This window comes from Anomalospiza imberbis, chromosome 6 (genome assembly GCF_031753505.1).
Source record: "Anomalospiza imberbis isolate Cuckoo-Finch-1a 21T00152 chromosome 6, ASM3175350v1, whole genome shotgun sequence".
Taxonomy (NCBI): Eukaryota; Metazoa; Chordata; class Aves; order Passeriformes; family Viduidae; genus Anomalospiza; species Anomalospiza imberbis.
The window spans coordinates 43,868,303-43,886,905 of record NC_089686.1 but is presented as its reverse complement, the minus strand read 5'-3'; the positions used below and the strand labels follow the sequence as shown (position 1 = coordinate 43,886,905).

The 18,603-nt window shown below is 39.0% G+C and overlaps 1 protein-coding gene and 1 long non-coding RNA gene across 4 annotated transcripts in view; both read right to left on the bottom strand.

The window, feature by feature from the left end:
* The window catches only part of SLC1A2 (solute carrier family 1 member 2), an 80,690-nt gene that overhangs the window by 2,091 nt on the left and 59,996 nt on the right, over window positions 1–18,603 (bottom strand). For 2 of the 3 annotated variants that reach the window (XM_068193767.1, XM_068193768.1), the window contains exons 6-10: window positions 17,059–17,185; window positions 14,388–14,621; window positions 12,675–12,869; window positions 8,926–9,060; window positions 3,163–3,394 (exon numbers count right to left, since the gene is read on the bottom strand). In XM_068193767.1, the coding sequence (XP_068049868.1) occupies window positions 3,163–3,394; window positions 8,926–9,060; window positions 12,675–12,869; window positions 14,388–14,621; window positions 17,059–17,185 (923 nt within the window). Of the gene's footprint in view, window positions 1–628; window positions 691–3,162; window positions 3,395–8,925; window positions 9,061–12,674; window positions 12,870–14,387; window positions 14,622–17,058; window positions 17,186–18,603 lie in introns of all 3 variants that reach the window. The other variant, XM_068193769.1, reaches the window with a different exon arrangement.
* On the bottom strand, window positions 3,580–7,953 carry LOC137475909 (uncharacterized). The gene is made up of 2 exons (XR_011000121.1): window positions 4,237–7,953; window positions 3,580–4,206 (listed from the first exon to the last, which is right to left on the bottom strand). It is a non-coding gene; the product is annotated as an uncharacterized lncRNA (long non-coding RNA).

Here is an 18,603-nt window from a genome sequence, read left to right as displayed (position 1 = left end):
TATGTCAGATTCTACCCCTTTCTGTCTCTTGTAGATTTCTCTGGATTATGTCAAAACCAGAATTTTTTTAATGTAAAAAATAGTATTTTTTCAGTGGAATTCCTTTGCAAAGCTGCATATCTGATGCAACAAGAAAAATATGCAAGGCCAGAATAATCACAGATGTGTATCTATACAAACTCACCTACAATTACACCACCTTTAAAGAAATTGAAGAAAAGACATGTTGTGAAAGTATTGTTCATCATACCACTATAACAATGTAGTGAATGATTTTGACTACAGTCCAATTAAAAATTCATAGTAACGCTAAACTGGTCTCACATGATGCACAGCAAACCTCACTCTTTCCTGTAAAGATATATGCTGGAATTTTTAGGTTTTAAGTATGGTAAAAGACCTATAGAGATCTACCAACTCACTGAACACTGGACAATATGTTCCATTCCAGAGACCAGTATAAATGAACCTGTGTTTCAAGAAAGAATCTCCAGCCAAATGACTTTAAAAAATCAAAAATCAAAAAGGTAAAATGTAAATTTAACTTTACAAAAGTGATGTAGATCTTGATAAAGTGAGAGAATTTTTCATTTAATTCTAAATGGATGCTTACTTTTTCCTAACTTACCTTGTAAGTTAACATCTTCAGCTTCAAATGAAAACTTAAAGACAGAGCTGAAATTTCCCATGCTGGATAAACAGGATGCATGGAAGCATTGGGACATGGAAACATGACAAAATGCACTGATTTTTGAAACAAAGTCAAGCTTTTTCTTAGATAATTGGAAGGGGAAAACATGCAAGTACAGGAATGAACAGCTTACTCAGAAATGAAGATCACACAGAGTCACGTGAGATATGATAATAAAAAAATACAAAAATATCATGCAATAATAACACTCTAACCCCATACAAAGGTAAGCTACTTATTAATTATGTACATTGACCATGCAAAATTATAAACGACTGGTGTTATACATGGAATATAGTACAGAAAGTAAATAGAAAGGGCATGCTAGTAGATTAGCTTTTCCATATCCTGACCAGAGTTGCAGTAAGCTTTTCAACCCACCAGTGCATTGGAGAGAATGAAGAGATGACTTTTCAAATTTAGCAGCTGGCTGTTTCAAAGCCCCAGATCCTACTCTCTGTTGCCTTTGCAAGTCTAACACTTGGGAGTTGTAGACCACTTCAACATGATCCAAACACTTTGCAAGTGCCAGCATATATTCATAGCTCATCAATTAGGTCACAACAACACATCCTTTTGGCAGCTTGCAGACAGACAAGAGAAGTGACCTGCTCAAAGTCAGTCTTGTGCTCAATCCAGTAAAGCCTGGCTCTTTTCATGAGTTTAAAAGTGCAAACTGAGACTGTAAGCAGAGCAAATCGAAAACAATTAAAAAGAACAAACATTTCTCGGTCAAAAAATCACTGGTCTCAAATTTGAATTAAAGGGTGTGCTTCGGATGACACACAGCACCATTAGTCCATGGTTTTGAGGCAAGCTATTGCCTCAGTTGAGGAAAATGATATGAGAAACTGAAGGAGAAAAGAAAGTGCAACAAGTATTGATTTAATTAACAGGCTACTACTTTGTTACTTGGATTTCTCTGCAAATCTGAGAAACTGGGAGCAGATAGAAGTATCAGTATTCAGTTCTGAAAAACATAATCTTAAACCCAGCATTGTCTATTTAACTTAAAAACAGTTTTCAAAAAGTTCCAAAAGCAGTTATCCAAAAAGTGTGTGTGTGCACATGCTCTTTATATTTCTTTCCAGTGAGTTTCTTCTTTCTTCAAATTTTAATCTCTTTTATCCTTGCCTTTTTTGACAAATATAAATTAATTACAATTTTCAATTTTGTGTAAGCATGTATTCTCTTTCCATTTCAGGTCTTATTTTTTAAATTTTCCAAATGGAGAAAGAGTGGGTCTGAAGAGAAAAGGGAGAGTCATGTCAGAAAAAACGTATGATTTTAAAAAAAATCACTTCATCGAAACCTTGAAAAATAAAAAAAAAAATTAAAGATACGATGAATGCTGTTTGGTTTTTTCCCTGAATTCAATATTATTTTTTCCCCATAAAATTCAGGTTTGGCCTGCATTTTCAGGAAGTAAGCATTAGGAAAAAAATAATTCTAAAGAACATTTCCAGCCAGGCTAGAGACAAGTGAAAATGACAGTATAAGATTATATTTCCCATATATATGGTGATCTGCTAATGAACTTAGTGCAGTCATTCACAGCTAGGTACTGGCTCAGTTGCGGCAGCTGGAAGATACAAGAGAATCTATTTGGATAAATGGCTAAGGTAGGCTGATTGGCAAACCCACTGTCTCAAAGACAGCGTTCAGCATCAGACTGGAGCATTAATACATGCAAAAAAAAAACAAAGTGAAAAGAGAAAAAAAGACAATGAAATTAGAAGTTCCTCCTTGTTTTACTTTCTTTTCTCCCCCTCTTCAAAACCTCTCTTGGTTTTTAAACAGCTCCATCCCAGTGGTGGGTTCTTAGTGAACTTTTAACCACTAACCTCCCCAGCTGGTGGGGTTGCTCAAGCTCACTTCACTCTGATCAAGACATCATTATTAGTATTAATAATGCATCTTAGTTACAGCAAGTATTACAGAGGGGAGAGAGTGTTTGTGCCTTAGTGCCTCGGGAAGGAAGAAGAGAAGCAGAAGCTGCTGTGTGAGTGCAGGAGCATTCTCATGCTAAAGCGCATTCAACATGTCGACCTCTGAACAGCATATCATGAAGGCAGTCAGCAAGTGACAACACCTGCATCTGAATTGCAGCCATCCTTCATTTGGGTTGGCAATTAAGTTCTCTGTTGCCATAGAAAATTAAGTAAATGTCCATAGAAGGTGATGCCATATTCTCTGTGTCTTGGCATATTCCATAAGACGCTGCATCTTGCCTTTTGATATGTAAACAAAGTAAATGATTTTTTCCCATCAAATGACAAGTTTTAAGAAGAGTGCAAAAAACCATCTTTTGAACTGCTCAAACACATTCAAAATGTCTGGGGTTCATGGACCTTGTTGTCACATTGTTATTTGCAGAACGATTTGAAAAATACATGCAGGTTAAAAAATAAGATAAAATAAAGCATGCAGTGCTATATACATGTCTCAATATCCATAAATGTGAAAGGTACCTTGCACTCATCTACCATGACTGAGTTGTGAGCTGCAAAAACACATTGGTTTGAGTTGTTTTCCCTATGATTTTTCATGTCGTCATAGATTGACTGAGTCTTGGTCATTTCAATATCTTCATGCCCTTTATGATGGGAATCAATGGTGTCGAGTTCTGCCTTGGAAAGGTGGTAGACGATGCCAGCACCAAAAGAATCCCCCACTACATTGACTGAAGTTCTCATCCGGTCCCTACAAAAGAAGGAAAAGACAAAGGCTGAATGGCATGAGAGGAAGAAAAAGTAGGGCATGGCAGCCCTGTTTATGGTACAGTTACTGCATTTGTTTTGGGAAGCTTAAGGTATCTTTTGAACTGAGAGATGGGAGGAGATTTCAAGGGAAAAGGGAGAAGTCTGCTTTCCCAAGGGACTTGTTCAGACAGGGAGGATGTTCAAACTCCCATGCCTGAGCTGCTTATTCTCATGGAGTTCGGCAAAGAATGTATGCTAGATCACATCCAAACTGCAGAGCTGTGCTTTACTGAGATCCCCCATGCCTGCTTCTGGAGCTGGAGGTTTCTATATCAGGGTGCCAGGCTCACACCCCTGCCCTTTGTTTAATCTGAATTTATCAGAGCACTGAACTTAATGCAGCCAGAGAAAAGGATTTTGGTTCTGATGAGCTGTTCTCATTGCTAGTTTGAATTAACAAAGGCCTCTCCCTTTAGTCTTAGTGAGCAAACTATGGGGAACAAAAATGCCTGAAATATCTCCATAATGCTTAGGCTACTGAAGCTCCTCTCCTGGCACCATCTTTACAGATGGCCATCTGTTGGTGTGGCAGCATGCCCACTCACACTACGTGTGCCAGAGCTTGGCATATGAGCAACCCAAATATAGGTCATGGCCTACAAAATTATGAGCCTGTGACAGCATTTCACTAACGAGTGTCCCTTGTTGTAGGAGGGTGCCAACAGAGGCTAACCTGCTTCATTACAAATAAATATGTTTGTTGGCACTTTCTGGACAGGATGCCATTAAACAGACATACCACCTTTCTCCTGTCTTTTCTTTAGTGTGGCTCTATCTGACAACAGTGAAGTCACAGTTGTGGATTTTCCCTGACTTCAGAATACTGCCCCAAACCTGACCAAAAGTCTGCAAAAATGGGATCTGGCTCCTGCTATCTTCCCTGCTGCAGCACACATTTTAAAATCATTTACAATCTCATTTGCCTCTTCATATCTGCACTGAGCATAAAACTCTTAAAAACCTTCTGACCAAGGGTTGCAAATTAAACCAACTGAAAGCAACCAAGTCTAGCTCTGCCAAATAGGTCAGAGAAGTGATTACACTCATTAATTCTCAGAAGTATATTCATGAAGATTCATTTACACAAAAATGGCCAGGTTGAACAGTGTGGACATTTGCCAAGGGACAAAAGCTAGCATGTAAGACCTCATTTCCCAAGACAGTGATTAATTTCAAAACAGCCTTTCTAGTATTTCTAGTACTAGATTTGTGTGATATCTCCTTTTTCTGTAGAAGACTGAAAAGAAAACATCTAAATTTATAAAGCCTCAACTGGTAAACATTCATTATTCATGCTTATTCGTGACCATATAAACATTTGAGCCCATTTTTAATGTCTTTACTCTACACATTGCTAAGTCTTCCTTTCTCAGCTGTGGAATAATAGTCCCATTCAAGTTTCTCCTCTTTCCTCTCCCTCTCAACATTATCATGCTTACATATTTATAGACTTTGTGGTGTAATATCTTTGCTGAAGCAGTTAATTTTCTTTCTTTTTTTTTTTTTTTTTTTGGCTTCAAAAGAATACCCAGAAGGGGAAAACCTCTACAGTAATTACCCCAAGAAACAAACCAACAACCAATTGGACGAAAACGTCCTTCCACCTTTGCTTCATGCAAATTAAATGCTTTATGCGGTTCTCATCCAGTGCCTTTGAAGACTATTTTAAACCTGGTCAGATGGTAGAATAGGAAAATAAGACTTTCTGGTGTGATTTTTAATTAAGACTATAAAATACACTGAACCTGACAACTCTACAAAAAGAACACCTACTTAATTTTTTTGCACGAGTGGTATTAAATTTTGAAAGACTTCACTGATGCCAGATGACAGAGGGATAGTTTAGCATGTCAAAAACCCAAGGTGGAGAGAATACATAAATATAATTGAGGCAGAATTCAAATTCTGAAAGGGTCATTTGAGGAGATGCTCCAGGTCATGCACACATACTGCTAGCTGAGAGATAAAGCAATACAAACTGCACACCGATGCACAATGTGTTACACTGCACAATCTGAAGGAACAAGGAAGTTCCTTACAACAGAAACAGCAACGTCTCAGCTGACAGGAATCAACAGCAAAGTGCCACTGACCTCTTTTGGAGCAAAGAAAATCCTATGAAGAACAAAGACAATTGTATGTACTCTTTTGTTAAAACCAACTAACCAATTAATTCCAGGCAAGTGGGATGATGTAAACAAAACAAACATAGGAAAGTTGCAGTCTAGACCCTATTCATAACATCCAGACTTCAACTGGGTCAGAATATTCTGACTCTGATCTCAGCCTTGGCTTAGATCTAGATCCAGAATATTCAGACCCAGAGTCAGAACTGAAGCAATCTTTTTCTGAGTTACTGAATGAAGGTTTAAGTACCGGATTAGCTGCCCAAGCTCATTTTCCCTAATTCCTCTCTTTTTGCTGCAAAATACCACTTATCTGGTACCACTGATACTTGCTAAGCTTGTCAGCTCACATCTGGAGAGTAACCAGTTTGTGACTCAAGCGAAATAAGCTCATTTTATTCCATCTGTTGGCATACAATTACTTTCCTATTAAATGTCACTGCTGCGTTGTGCTTGGTTTTAAACTGTAAGAGAGACTGCAAGAGGTGTGAAATCCTGGGAAACTTGCCTGGTTGAAAGAGCTTACACTGGGTATGCATGCATGGGAGGAAGAAAAATTGAACAACCCAATAGATAACTGCAGAGGCTTGAGAAAAAAATCAATATGGAAATCTTTCAGCTCCAGTTTGAAGGAGAGAGTGCCAAGTCTAAGGATTTGACATAAAGTGATCTTTGTGTTACACAATGACCAAATAATGCAAAAGTGGTTTTGGTAAGACCACAATTTGAGATGGTGGTAGTACTGTAAAATCAGCTAACATTCTGAGATTTGCTTTTATCAAAAATAATGAAAAACTCATAGAGTAGAATATTTTTAAACCCTTTTTTATCTGAAATTGTAATGTTATTGAAGGGATGTTCTAAGTATTTGTACATGGCTGTTTGCATTTACCCATGGGTTCTACAAAAGTGTCTGGAATTGGGTCTTAAATATTTTATTAACTTTCTCTTCTACATTCTGTTAGAAATACTGCTGTAACATTATTTAATGTTTGTAGGTAAAGAAAATGTGTTTTTATGACATTTCATTACAGATATTCTTTAGGTCTGGTTTGTGTGTGTAAAAGCTTGCTCAGAAGTTGGCCTGTGTGCCTTTTCTTAATATAGCAATATCAGCAGCATCATTTTTCATAGTTCATTAGATCATTATGGCTACCACAACACAGCCACTGGAAGGTGGAAAATGAACTACTAGTTGTTGAACATAGATTAATAAGTACAGCACTTTCACCAACAAACAGCATCTTGACTTTGCAGCACCAGTGGCATGACACAGACCTTTTTACCTCTTCTTTTATCTCTTTTCCTTTCACCTCTCAGTTCTGAATCATGCTGCACTGGTACTGCTGATCAGTAGGCCATGAGGATCCAAACCCAACCATTCGGGCTGAAAGTTCTCTTGCCTTCCATTTATTTTGGAAAGATATCCTGATGTATTTATTTCAGAATTCCTATCCTTCCTCTTCCTACATTCATCATGGCTACAGTTCCACAGTACAGAAGTTTTTATTTCCTAAGCAAGGTTAGATTAGCCAGTGGGGACAACGCTGCTGAAATGCAACACTCAGTAGTGGATTAGAACTACTGATAAACTTACAGCTCTGAGGCTTGCTAGTGTAGGCAGAGCTTCCCAGTCCACAGGAATATTTTAAAAATACATTTCCCTAAAAAAAACAAACAAACCACAGGCTCCTTTTGCACATCCTCCTACCCACTGCAGAAACCTACCTATTTGCCTTACTTGCAGAGCAAAGAAAAACAGATATTTAAAGTATGTATTTATATTTTTTTCTCTCCTTCTTCCAGCTGCAGATTCCTATACCACTTTCCTATTTTCAACTATGACATCACAAATATAATAAACCCACTGAATATCACATCCTTCCCTATGCCTGCACCTTCTCATTTCACCATTCTCCATCATGACATCATGAGATTCAGTTATATATAAATAATCTAAGTCAAGTTTTCCCTTTGCCGCCTCAAGCTGTGAATTCCTTTTCCTTTCTTCCCTGAAGGAGAAATCAGAGCTGCATGTTATCCTTCAAAATTCTTAATGACAGATAGAGCATGCCAAAATACATGTCAGAGGATTGATTTAGTTCTTGAATTCTTCTCAATAAGCCAAGAGATAATGACAGAAAATTAAACTTCTATTTTATCTGCACATGAACATTCTCAACTCTGCTATTTCTTCTTTTCTTCTTGCATAATTTTAGTTGTGTATCTGGAACTGAAAGTTACCAGAAGCAGGCAGCTGAGGCTGCTAGTGTAGGAGAAAACACATAAATAGTAAGTTACATTTATATCTCCCTTTCTGTGCACCACAGCTGGAACAACAAAAACAAATGTCTTTACTACTTCAAAGGATATTATGGGATTCAAAGGATATTATATTATGGGAGAGCTGGCTGTTGACCAGAATAAACCAGAATATACCATGCTGCAGCAGTGCAGGACAATGTAAAAGAGTCTCTAGAGGCCAGTACAACTTAAGGGCTACTGAGTCTCTTTCAGCTCTGCACAGGTAACAGAAGGATAGCCCAGCAGTCAAATGACAGCAATAGAAAGGATGTGGCCTGGCATACCCTCTGTCTGTATTTACAGCTTCTATATTCAAGTGTTGAAGACCAACAGCCTCAGAAAACAATATGTGGGTTAGCTGTTTCTTGCTGGAGGACCTACAATGGCACTGGAGGACTTTGATCACAAATTCTTGGAAATTAAAGCCATTCTTTCTAGTCTGAATGATCTGTCAGTAAAATGAAACTAGGGAATTACCTTCTTTAATTTCAGTTTTCATTCTTATTTGTCTTTGGTCTTTGTCCTGCCCTGGAACAGGCTCTTTGTAAAGGTGTTTTACTTTCTTATATACAAAAAGAAACCAACTTTTCCCCCTACAAGTATAAAACATTTGGTACTACAAATGCCCACATCACTCTATAACCTGCTGGCAACATCTTGATGGAACTTGCATTTTCAGCATTCATCCTTCATTTTAGACCAGAACTATAACAAATGGAAATACAAAAGCAGAGATTAGAAAACTGCTCTTGAGTGATGGAAAAGCATCATTAGGGAGAAGATAATATAAAAGTGTGAGCTCACAAGTGTGCCAAGAAGACCCTTGGCTTAAGGAAACTGACTTCAGTAGCTCTGTAAGTTTGTAACAGCTGAGAAGGCTGCTTTCAGTGTCTCCTACTTCACTGCATAGCCCATTTCCTCCTTTGATTTATCTGGAGAGGAGAGACTTACAGTTCTTTAAGACCAAAGGCTGTAAAGCACTGTGGACAAACATTACTTCACTACCTTTTCTGCACCGAGCAGTGGAGTCAGCACAACTTACAAAAGCCAGTCAACAGCAACAAGCAAACTGATGTCCTGGGTAGGGAGACCCACTGCAGTCAGGATCAGCAGCATAGTGACAAGTCCTGCGCTGGGAATGCTGGCAGCTCCAACACTTGCAAGGGTGGCAGTCAAACTGCAAAACCAAAAATCAAATGGGAGTAGCAGGAAGAGAACACACACTTTACTTGCATACTCGTGTGACCATTAGGAAGGTCGTATTTTTAATATGTTTGTCCCATAAAACACAACTATATGATAAATCAAGGTAAGCTCTGGTCATATTTTTCTGTCTTGTGTTTCTCTAGAAATATTTATTAGGGGAGGCCAGATCTATGGGGTTTGTTTCAAGAGTTGGAAGAGGGCTGCCTGCAAGCTAGTTATAACATTCAAATCTGTGTTCTGGTGTTTTCTAAACTTGATAAACTCATCCAGGGTTTTGAATCCTGAGTTTTGACCATCCCAACATGCCAAAGTTTAGTGACTACAGGTTGAATTTTCAGGGTGATTCATTTCTGTTTATTTATGTTACCTGAAGACTGAGTTACAGGCTAAGAGAAAGCAGTTATTATTAAATACAGAAGAATAAAAGTCTGGTGTCCAAAACTCCCAAAATACAAGCCAGTGGTCTAACAATCACCCTAGATGAAAAAGCAACATTTATCTGACTGTTTCATAAATCCAAACTTGTGTTTGTTTTTGCCTCATATATTTTGATGAAGATCAGCAGAGTCAATGTCTGAGCTTCAAACATTTGTAAAAATACAACATGGACCATAACAAATACCAACATCATTGGGCAGTCTTATAAAGAATGGAAAATAAATTTGTCAGAGACCAAGTCAAGGGGAGAAAAACAGGGAAGAGGAGAGGGAGAAGCAGAGGGAGAGGAGAAGGGTAAATAAAAAGGAAAGCAGGTGAGAGGGACCGATTTGATTATTGTTTATGCCACAACATATGCTATACATGAGGTGAAAAACTATTACAGGGGCTGTACACATGCTGAGAGCCCTAACATATACCAGGTGTTAGGGAGGCAGAAAATGGAGGGATGCTCTGTCTCTAGGGAGACTTAACCTGGCAGCCAGTCAGGGCAGAGAAAAGTTCCACAACTGGGCTGCCCAGGAATAAAAGCTGGGAAATGGGGCTGTGGGTGGAGCCTTAGCACACGGAAGCATGAACGGTGCCATAGTGAGTGCCATTTCCTTTGGGCTTCCTGGAGGGACCCGGGCTCACCCCACCACTCGTACCCAACAGATCTGAAAGTGCTTCCAATACAGAAGCAGGGGAGAACAGAATCTACAGGAAATATTTGCCCATTAGCCCTAGAACTCATCTGTGAGGATGTTAGCCTGATTTAGAGCTGCCAGATGCTGTCTGGCTGGGTCTGACCCAGGCTGCAGTGTGCTTGTCAGGTGTCTGGGTTAGAGTGCAGCCTGGCTCACTAAACACCCAAGTAGGTCCAGCAGATGTGCAGGCAGGATGCTCTGCTCTGTTGTCAGGCTTTGCACGTGATGCCAGATCCTCAGGCACTTCCAGCCTAAACTGGTAAGGGATTCCTTCCAAGCTCTGTGAGGAAATGCTCCTGCCTGCCTTCCCACAGCAGCACTTAGAAACTTGGAGGGGAATGAAGCTAGCACTGTTCAGAACTAAACAGAACCTGTCTTAGCTACCAAGATCTGTGTTCTTTCCCAAAGAACACAGAAAATCAGAGGAATTAAATGACCAGTATGAAGTAACTAAGGCTGGTCAAAGGCTAATTAAGTCTTTATGAGGTTATGTCTGGGTCATTTGAATATTGTCAGTATCACAAAGTGCATATTCCAGACAAAACCTAATAATCTTTCCTTCATTTATATTGTCATCTCAAGAGATAGTTCTTGTCACATTGCTGTAGCAAAAAATGCATGAAGAGGAAACCCAGTGGTTTTACAAATTGACCAAAGTTGTTCCCTGCTTTGTAAATGTCAGTCACAAAGTTGGATACACCAGCCTTGAAATTGTGAGGTCAGGAAGAGCCAATTGCTCAATCCCTCAGAGGAAGAGAAGATGAGTAACTCAGGTTCAAGCCTACCAAATCTCCTGGACAACAGCAGATTCCTGAGTTGAATTTCCCTGGTCTCAATTTAGTTTAATATGTGGCATCTCTGAAATGACTGTTTCCAGTTTTAGGAACAAATATGGATCATGCAGGTCTAGCACCTGCCTTCAGTAGAAGCAGCCCTGAAAACCTTTTACAAACTTGGCTTTATTATTTCAGGAGTTAGGGCAGGAAGTAAATGAATGGAAAATGTGGAACTAGTATAGCTGGGCAAGAAACATAGAATTAGACATTCCTTTGCAGGAGTTTCTTTACTGTTAAAAAGGTTTAATAAAAGAAAACTGCGTGGGTGAAAATGACAGGAAGAAGACAAAGTTGGCAGCCTTGACTTGTGGTTTCCATCTTAACTATTCAAAATGTTAGACCTGCCGTCTTCATCAAGTTAAAACTCCCTTACAGTAAACAGTCTTCAATCACTGTTATCCTTTTTTAATGGGTACTTTCTTTTGTTCTTACAGATGCTCAGCTTTCTTCTGCCTAAGAAAATTTGATATGAAAAGACTACAGTTAATATTTGCTGGGTTAGAGATAAAAGATCTGGGAGTTATCCAGACCATGCCACAGACAATCTCACCCTCAGGGTGGGCTATTCTCAGTTCATTATTTTTTTTTCCTGTTCACCCAAGTCACAGAAAAAGTACAGGCTAATATAAACACATAGAAAGATTTTTTAGGTATATTTTTTTCTTCTAGTGTCTATAAACATATATTCTAGAAAGTGAATGGCCCGTACATGAGTTGTAGCATAACCCTAAACTAAAAAAAAAAAATAAATAAAAAACCACCAAAACATTTCATTGGACAGAGAATGCTTTATATTACAATTTACATTGTTTTGTGTGCTGGTTTTGACTGGGGTAGAGTTCATTTCCTTCACAGTGGCTGGTAGGGGGCTGTGTTTTGGATTTGTGCCGATTGGTAATACAGAGATGTTTTTGTTATTGCTGAGCAGGGCTCACACGGAGCCAAGGCCTTTTCTGCTTCTTGTACAGCCACAGTGGTGAGGGAGCTGGGGGTGCAGGGGAGGAGACACAGCTGGCACAGGTGACCCCAACTGACCAAAGGGATATTCCACACCACATGTGTGTGGAATCATCAGGGCATAAAGTGGGAGGAGGAAGGAGAAAAGGGGAGTTTGGAGTGATGTCCTTTGTCTTCCCAAGTGACTGTCACATGTGGTGGGGCCCTGCTCTCCTGGAGGTGGTGAGCACCTGCTCACCTGTGGGAGGTAGTGGATTAATTCCTTGGTTTTCTTTGCTTGTGGACACTGCTTCTGCTTTTCCTATTGAACTATTGCTATCTCAACCCATGAGTTTTCTTTTACCCTTGTGATTCTCTCCCCGATCTTACTGGTGAGGGAGTGAGCGAGTGGCTGTGTGGGGTTTGGTGTCTGCCTGGGGTTAAAACATGACAATTGCGAACAGCAGAAGTGTAAAACACCACCAGCATGCACTATGGCTGCAAATGATAGAAACCACACCACCAGAGAGCCAGGACCCATATATAAAACATTCATTTGCATACCATCATTAGAAATCCATGGATTTCATACTGAATCCAACTGAGACGACTCAGCTACTGAGAAGACATCCAACCCAAAGCATTCACATTTTACAGTCTTTAGAAACAAAGGACTCTTTTGAACTGACCTCACAGTAACTATCTGGCCTCCATCCAGGTCAATTCCATTCATCTGTGCTATGAAGATGGCAGCCACAGCTTCATAAAGGGCAGTTCCATCCATGTTAATAGTTGCTCCAACAGGAAGAACGAACCTTGTTACACGCTTATCAATACCAAGATTTTCTTCAAGACATCGGAATGTGACGGGTAATGTTCCAGCACTAGGGAGAGAAAACAAAAAACACAAAGACATAATTAAAATCAGTATAACAAATACACATAAGGGAGCAAAATCAGAAATTTTAATACCATTGTTTACATTTTCTACTTCCACTTTCTGCTGTGATTCAAGCCTTTTTTTAGACAATTTTTAAATTAGGCCTACATTTAGCTGGAAGTGGGACTGAGGCCAAGACATGAACGTGGCTTGATGTAGGATGAAAACTCTTGGCCAGACCAGATCTCCTCTAATCCAACATTGTTTATCACAGAGCACAGTATTACTGAGGTAGGAGTGTATCTCTGGGGGTCACCCATCCCGACCACCTTGCTCAAAGCATGGCAGCTAAGGCAGGTTTCCCACATTTCCCAGGACTATGGCCAGACAGGTTTAGTGTATCTCCAGGGATGGAAACTGCACAACTCCTCTGGGTAACCTATGCCAGCATTCATGCACTGTTGCAGTAAATCACACCAAAAAGAGTTTCCTTGTGTTCAGATGGTACTTCCTGTGCTTCACTCTGTGCCCACTCCCTCTCTTCCAGTCACTGGGCATCACTGAAAGTGGGCATCACTTCATCTTCTTGGCATGTCCCATCAGATATTTATGCACATCAGTGAGGTCCCCCAGAGACTCTCTCTCGTTCATCAAGAACGAGAAGGGAGAAGGGGTTCAGCAGAGTGGCTTGTATTGACCCAAAGAAACAGCTGAATTACAGTTCTTTCAAGGCATTCTTCAGATCAAAAATGCTCAGTTTCCTGGTGGTCCATTTTGAACTATGTTTTTTTGTTTTCACCTTTTTAATTAAAATGGAAGATAAAATTATCTTCAGAAACAAAACATTGATTGAAGGAAAACACTTCTAAATATGGTATTTAACTGAAAAATATTTTCAACTCAAGATCTACTGACCGCTTCAATGCAAGACACCAATTTTTGATTTTTAAAAATTTATTACTGACAGTTAGTTGTGTTACTTACAGACTTTTCTGAGTCTGTTCTGTGCACTGACAAATCTAAAATGCTCAGCTTTTCACTGAAGTCCAATTATTTTGCCAAAATTGATTAAAATACAAACTGAGAGGTTTTTTCCCTTTCTTTTGTGAAACCTAGAAATGTTTGTTTTTTCTTTCTTGAATGCAATGGGACTGGTCTTAACATGCTGTCAAAATAAATAGAATTAGCACTTTCCCTATTTGAAGAAACAAGCACAGAATTAACACAATTTGCACACATGATTAGGCAAATGTCAGAAAAGGAAATAAAAGAAGAAAGAAAAGAAAACAAAAAAGTAGGTCTCCCAGATGTCTGCAGGTCTCTGCAGAGATACAGCCTCTCTAGAGAATCCTGAAGGCAAGCGGTATTTTGATTTATTTAAACACGGTTGTATCAAAAATAGTTTTAATTCAATGGCATAAAATGATTTTGCAGTGAAGGTTAGAACAGCAGATGTACCATGTCTAAAAAGCAAGTAATAATCTGCTAAAAAATAAAGCACATTGGTATTTCTCAAGTGTACCTGGAAGCTGTGCCTAGTGCTGTGATCCACGCCTGGAAAATCCCAGCAAGGAATGAAAATGGGCTTTTCCTTGTTATCACAAAGTAGAGCAGAGGCAGGAAGATCCCTCCATGGATGACAAGACCCACAATCACAGTGACCATGTACATGCCAAGTTGTCTAGCAACTACTTCTAAGTCCTTGATTGCAATGATTTTTCCACAGATGAGGCAAGCAATACCCAACGGTGAATACCTAGAGGAAAAAAAAAAAGCATAGACAGAACTAGTCTTGGCAGTGCAGTCATAAAAATTGTGCTGAGCAAAATACAGACTGGAGAAGAGTAGGGACCTCTCAGGCTCAACAGCGAGGTGCACGTCAAGAATTGATGGAAATTCAAGGGATAGTTTTCACATCGTTTTTAAAAATAATGGCCATCTCCAGCAAATTCCCCATCTACTTCATTTTCCATCCTATCAAATGGAATATGCCTTTCCTGAATAGTTCTCAATCCTAACATAACATTGTACAAGAATGCAATAATGTTACACAGGCTTGTATCATTATAAAGAATGGTGCAGATTTGTTCTTCAAATGCAACTTTTACCCCCCATTATTTACATGGTTTCAGGGGGTTGCATTATTTACTTCAGTTAAACTATTTGTTGAAATTAACTGTTTATATCTTGAAGGCTGAAAATATTTCCACTATGTTCTTTCAATAATTCAGACAAGTGCTTTTTAATTTATGGATTCTTCATTAATTATGTACTTTTGTTACTTAGGGTAGGGTTTTTGTCTCCTCAATCATTAGAACAATACAAAGGAAACTGACTTTCAGAATAAAAGTGCTTCCTGGCTTTTGTTGGAATATCTCATGGTTTCTCAAGCAATGTGCCCAAGGCCTGGAAGCCTTCAATCACTTGAAATGCAAGGCCAGCTGTTATACCAGTTATCACAAAATGCCACGTTTCAATGAACTTGACAAAATGCAGTTCTTACAGAGAGTTACATGTTGTCAGAGCCAGATGTCTGTTTTGTTTTATGCTTGTGTAGCAATGCCATGCTCCTGAGAGTCTCTAGGTGCCATGGGAGTTGCAGATGTCTGTCTGAGCAATCATAAACCAAACAGAATGTAACTCTGCATAAGGAAGTGCTTTTTTCTTTATAAACGCACACTAAAATCCCCTTGCTTCTGGTCTCAACAAATCTTTAAAAATTCTAAACAGAGATGAACAAAAGGAATTCCCAGTATCAATTTCCTTTTTTTAATGTGAAAAGAAATAAAAATCACATTAATAAAAATAAATATTTACAGTGAATTTCTTGAAACTTGAAAGATTTCCTGCTGTTGCAACACTGAGTACTAGAGAACGTTTATACTGTAGGCAGGGTATTATGGTCTACCAAATGGTGCTAAGTCAGAGTAAATTCTAGCTCCTGGAGGGTTATGGGGATATAGTAACCATCTCTCTATCGAGTGGAGATTGAGTAAATATTGAAAGCCTTGTGAATGAAAACAGCTTTGGTTTTATGCAGCAAGATCACCTACAGAAAAGGAGAAGCATAACAGGAATGCAAGGTCATTGCTTCAAGTTCTTTCTGTTATTCTGCACATTCCCACACTGTTGTTACTGTCTGCATCACTCTGGCCTAACAGGGTCCCTCTGAAACACTGATGGTGCTGACGACTCGTGCTTCAGGCACCTGCTCCCCTTCCTATACACTGTGTCCATCAAGCTTCAGAGAAGAGGGCAGCCTTGGAACTCAAGGAATCACTCCCAGGGACACCAGAGAACACCAGGCAGCAATGAGCCACAATATGTGTGTTATGTTGGAGTGGCTATTTCTGCTCTCAAAGACCTAGGAAACCCACTAGTTCAATGCTAAACATAGCAGAGCATTATTATGTTCTGGAAAACTGGCTTTATGTGAGATGGCCAGGCTTGGCATACAAATACCTCTGGGGAAGCACTCAGAAGAAACATTTCAGAAAATAAAAAAAAAAAGAGTCAGAGAGAGCCCCCTCTCAGAAGTGTAAACAAGGGCTCAGACTTAATTGAGTAAAGCCACTTCTTTAAAGGCAAGTCAGGCCCCATTATTACAAATGGGTATACTTTAGAAAACAGGGCAGATATCTTCCCATGACTCATTGCAGCAAGGTTCTAAGACACATTCTGCAGAAACTATGAGTGAAAGGAGTACACATCACTGAAAAGTACTGGAATTTTATTTGATGCTAAAGTATTTTTACTAAAGAAGATCATGAATAAAGTGTGTCAACAAGCTTTTTTTGTAATTATACTTCCTAGGTAAAACCCTGGGATTATGCTAACTTCCCAGGAATACTGGGATGTTCTTGTGTGGGCCATTCTTGCTTGCTTAGGTGTTCTCCTCTATAATGAGCTTCCACAGTCAATGTGGCATTTGAAGGGCTTTGCTGGTACATGCATGTGATGCATTTCAGCACACAAAGAAGTGAATCTCTTCAGAAATGTTTCAAACTTGGTCCTAAATAATCCTCATCAAATGGAAATAATGCTGCTGTGGTTCTAATATAACTTACAAGGCTTTAGAAAGTCAACTATTTAATTACACTGTTTACTAACAAGCTGGCATCACTATATTAAGGTTTTAAAAGGGCATTTTAAAAATTACTTTTTTGTTCTGTGAGTTAGAACTATAAACTTACCACATGATCATGGTTACTAACTTCATTACAATCTCATTCAAGATGTTGAAGAAATCCACCATCATCTTGGCCTGGTCTCCCATTTTCCCCATTGCAATGCCAAAAGCAATAAAGAATCCTATCAAACCTATTGGGAAAAATTGCAAGACAAAAAGAAGGCTCTTAGGACTTTTTTGCACTTACTCAATGACTTGATGCTGCCTGCAAATCCAGATTTCACAGAAGCATAGGATCACAGTTTAGGTAAACTTGAAAGGGACCACAGTGGGTCATCTGGTCCAACCTCCCTGCTCAAGCAGGGCCATCCTAGAGCACATTGATCAGGATATCAGAATTATAGGGTATTACACATGTCTTGGGACTTTTTAATATGTACTCATGCTCAACTACCATAATCAAATCCAGAAAGACTTTGATTCTTCAATATTTTACTAAATTCCAATTTCACAGCCCAGTTACAGTTTTGTTGTTTGCTAGAAATCAAGAAGAAATTTTCTCAGGATTTACAAAGTGCCTTGACAGACCAATCAGTCCTGGAGTGAAGGGAAAGGCAAAGTAGCCCTAGAACTTTTGTAGTCCAGGAGTATTCCCATTAAATGAAGAAGAGGTGGGAGGTGGGAGGAGAAGGTGGGTACTGCACTTAACCACAGAACTCCCAATAAGCATCTTAACCTCACTGAAAGGGCTATCAGTTGATAGAAAATTGTAGCATTCAAAAGGTAACATTTGGCTCCTAAATGTTGATTTTAAGGTGTGAATATCTGGAGTATTGGGCTATCAGTGTAAAAAAACAATGGATGTATCTGTCATGGATTACTTTAGAGTTGTTTCTTCAATGCTAACCTTTTACATCCAGAAATTTTCAGTGTCCAGAGTTGGATCATTAATTTATAATGACAGATGGTTTGAATCTTCAGCCATTCTTTGAGGCTAAATTTTCAGTCATGATATGAGTCCAGTATTTAACAAATGTGTAAACTAATCTGGGAAATTCCTATGGAAAAAACCTATTGGGACACAAAAACATTCAAGATAAGGGAATATGAGCTGCCAATACCCTGGGAAAAGACAGGCTGTCCCATATCCTCACACTGGGTTTAGCGACCAGATTTCTTTTCTTCTTTTTTTTAATCCAATTTCCTGTATACAAAGTCATTCTTTAGAACCAAGCTATCTTTGTTGAGTCAGTTGAATAGGGAAGTGAAGCATATGTTTGTGTGCTTCAGAGCGTAGAGAAATGATGAAAAGCTTTTCAAAGACCAAGTTATTTCCTGGAATTCAGAATCTGCATTAGCAAATGTTAATAGGTAGTTGTGTTCATTAATTCCAAATGAACTGCTATGTTAGTCATGAGAGTCAGATTGGTTCCTATTTGCAGGGATTTGCCTGGCTTGTACAGCTTATCCAAACTGGATGGCAATTCCCACAACATTTTCATTTCTTCATTCAAAATCAAACCCACAACAAACCAACCCAAAAAACTCAAGAACATTTGAGAGTCATTGGTCAAAACACCACAGCAAATTCCCCAGCTAAACTGTCGAT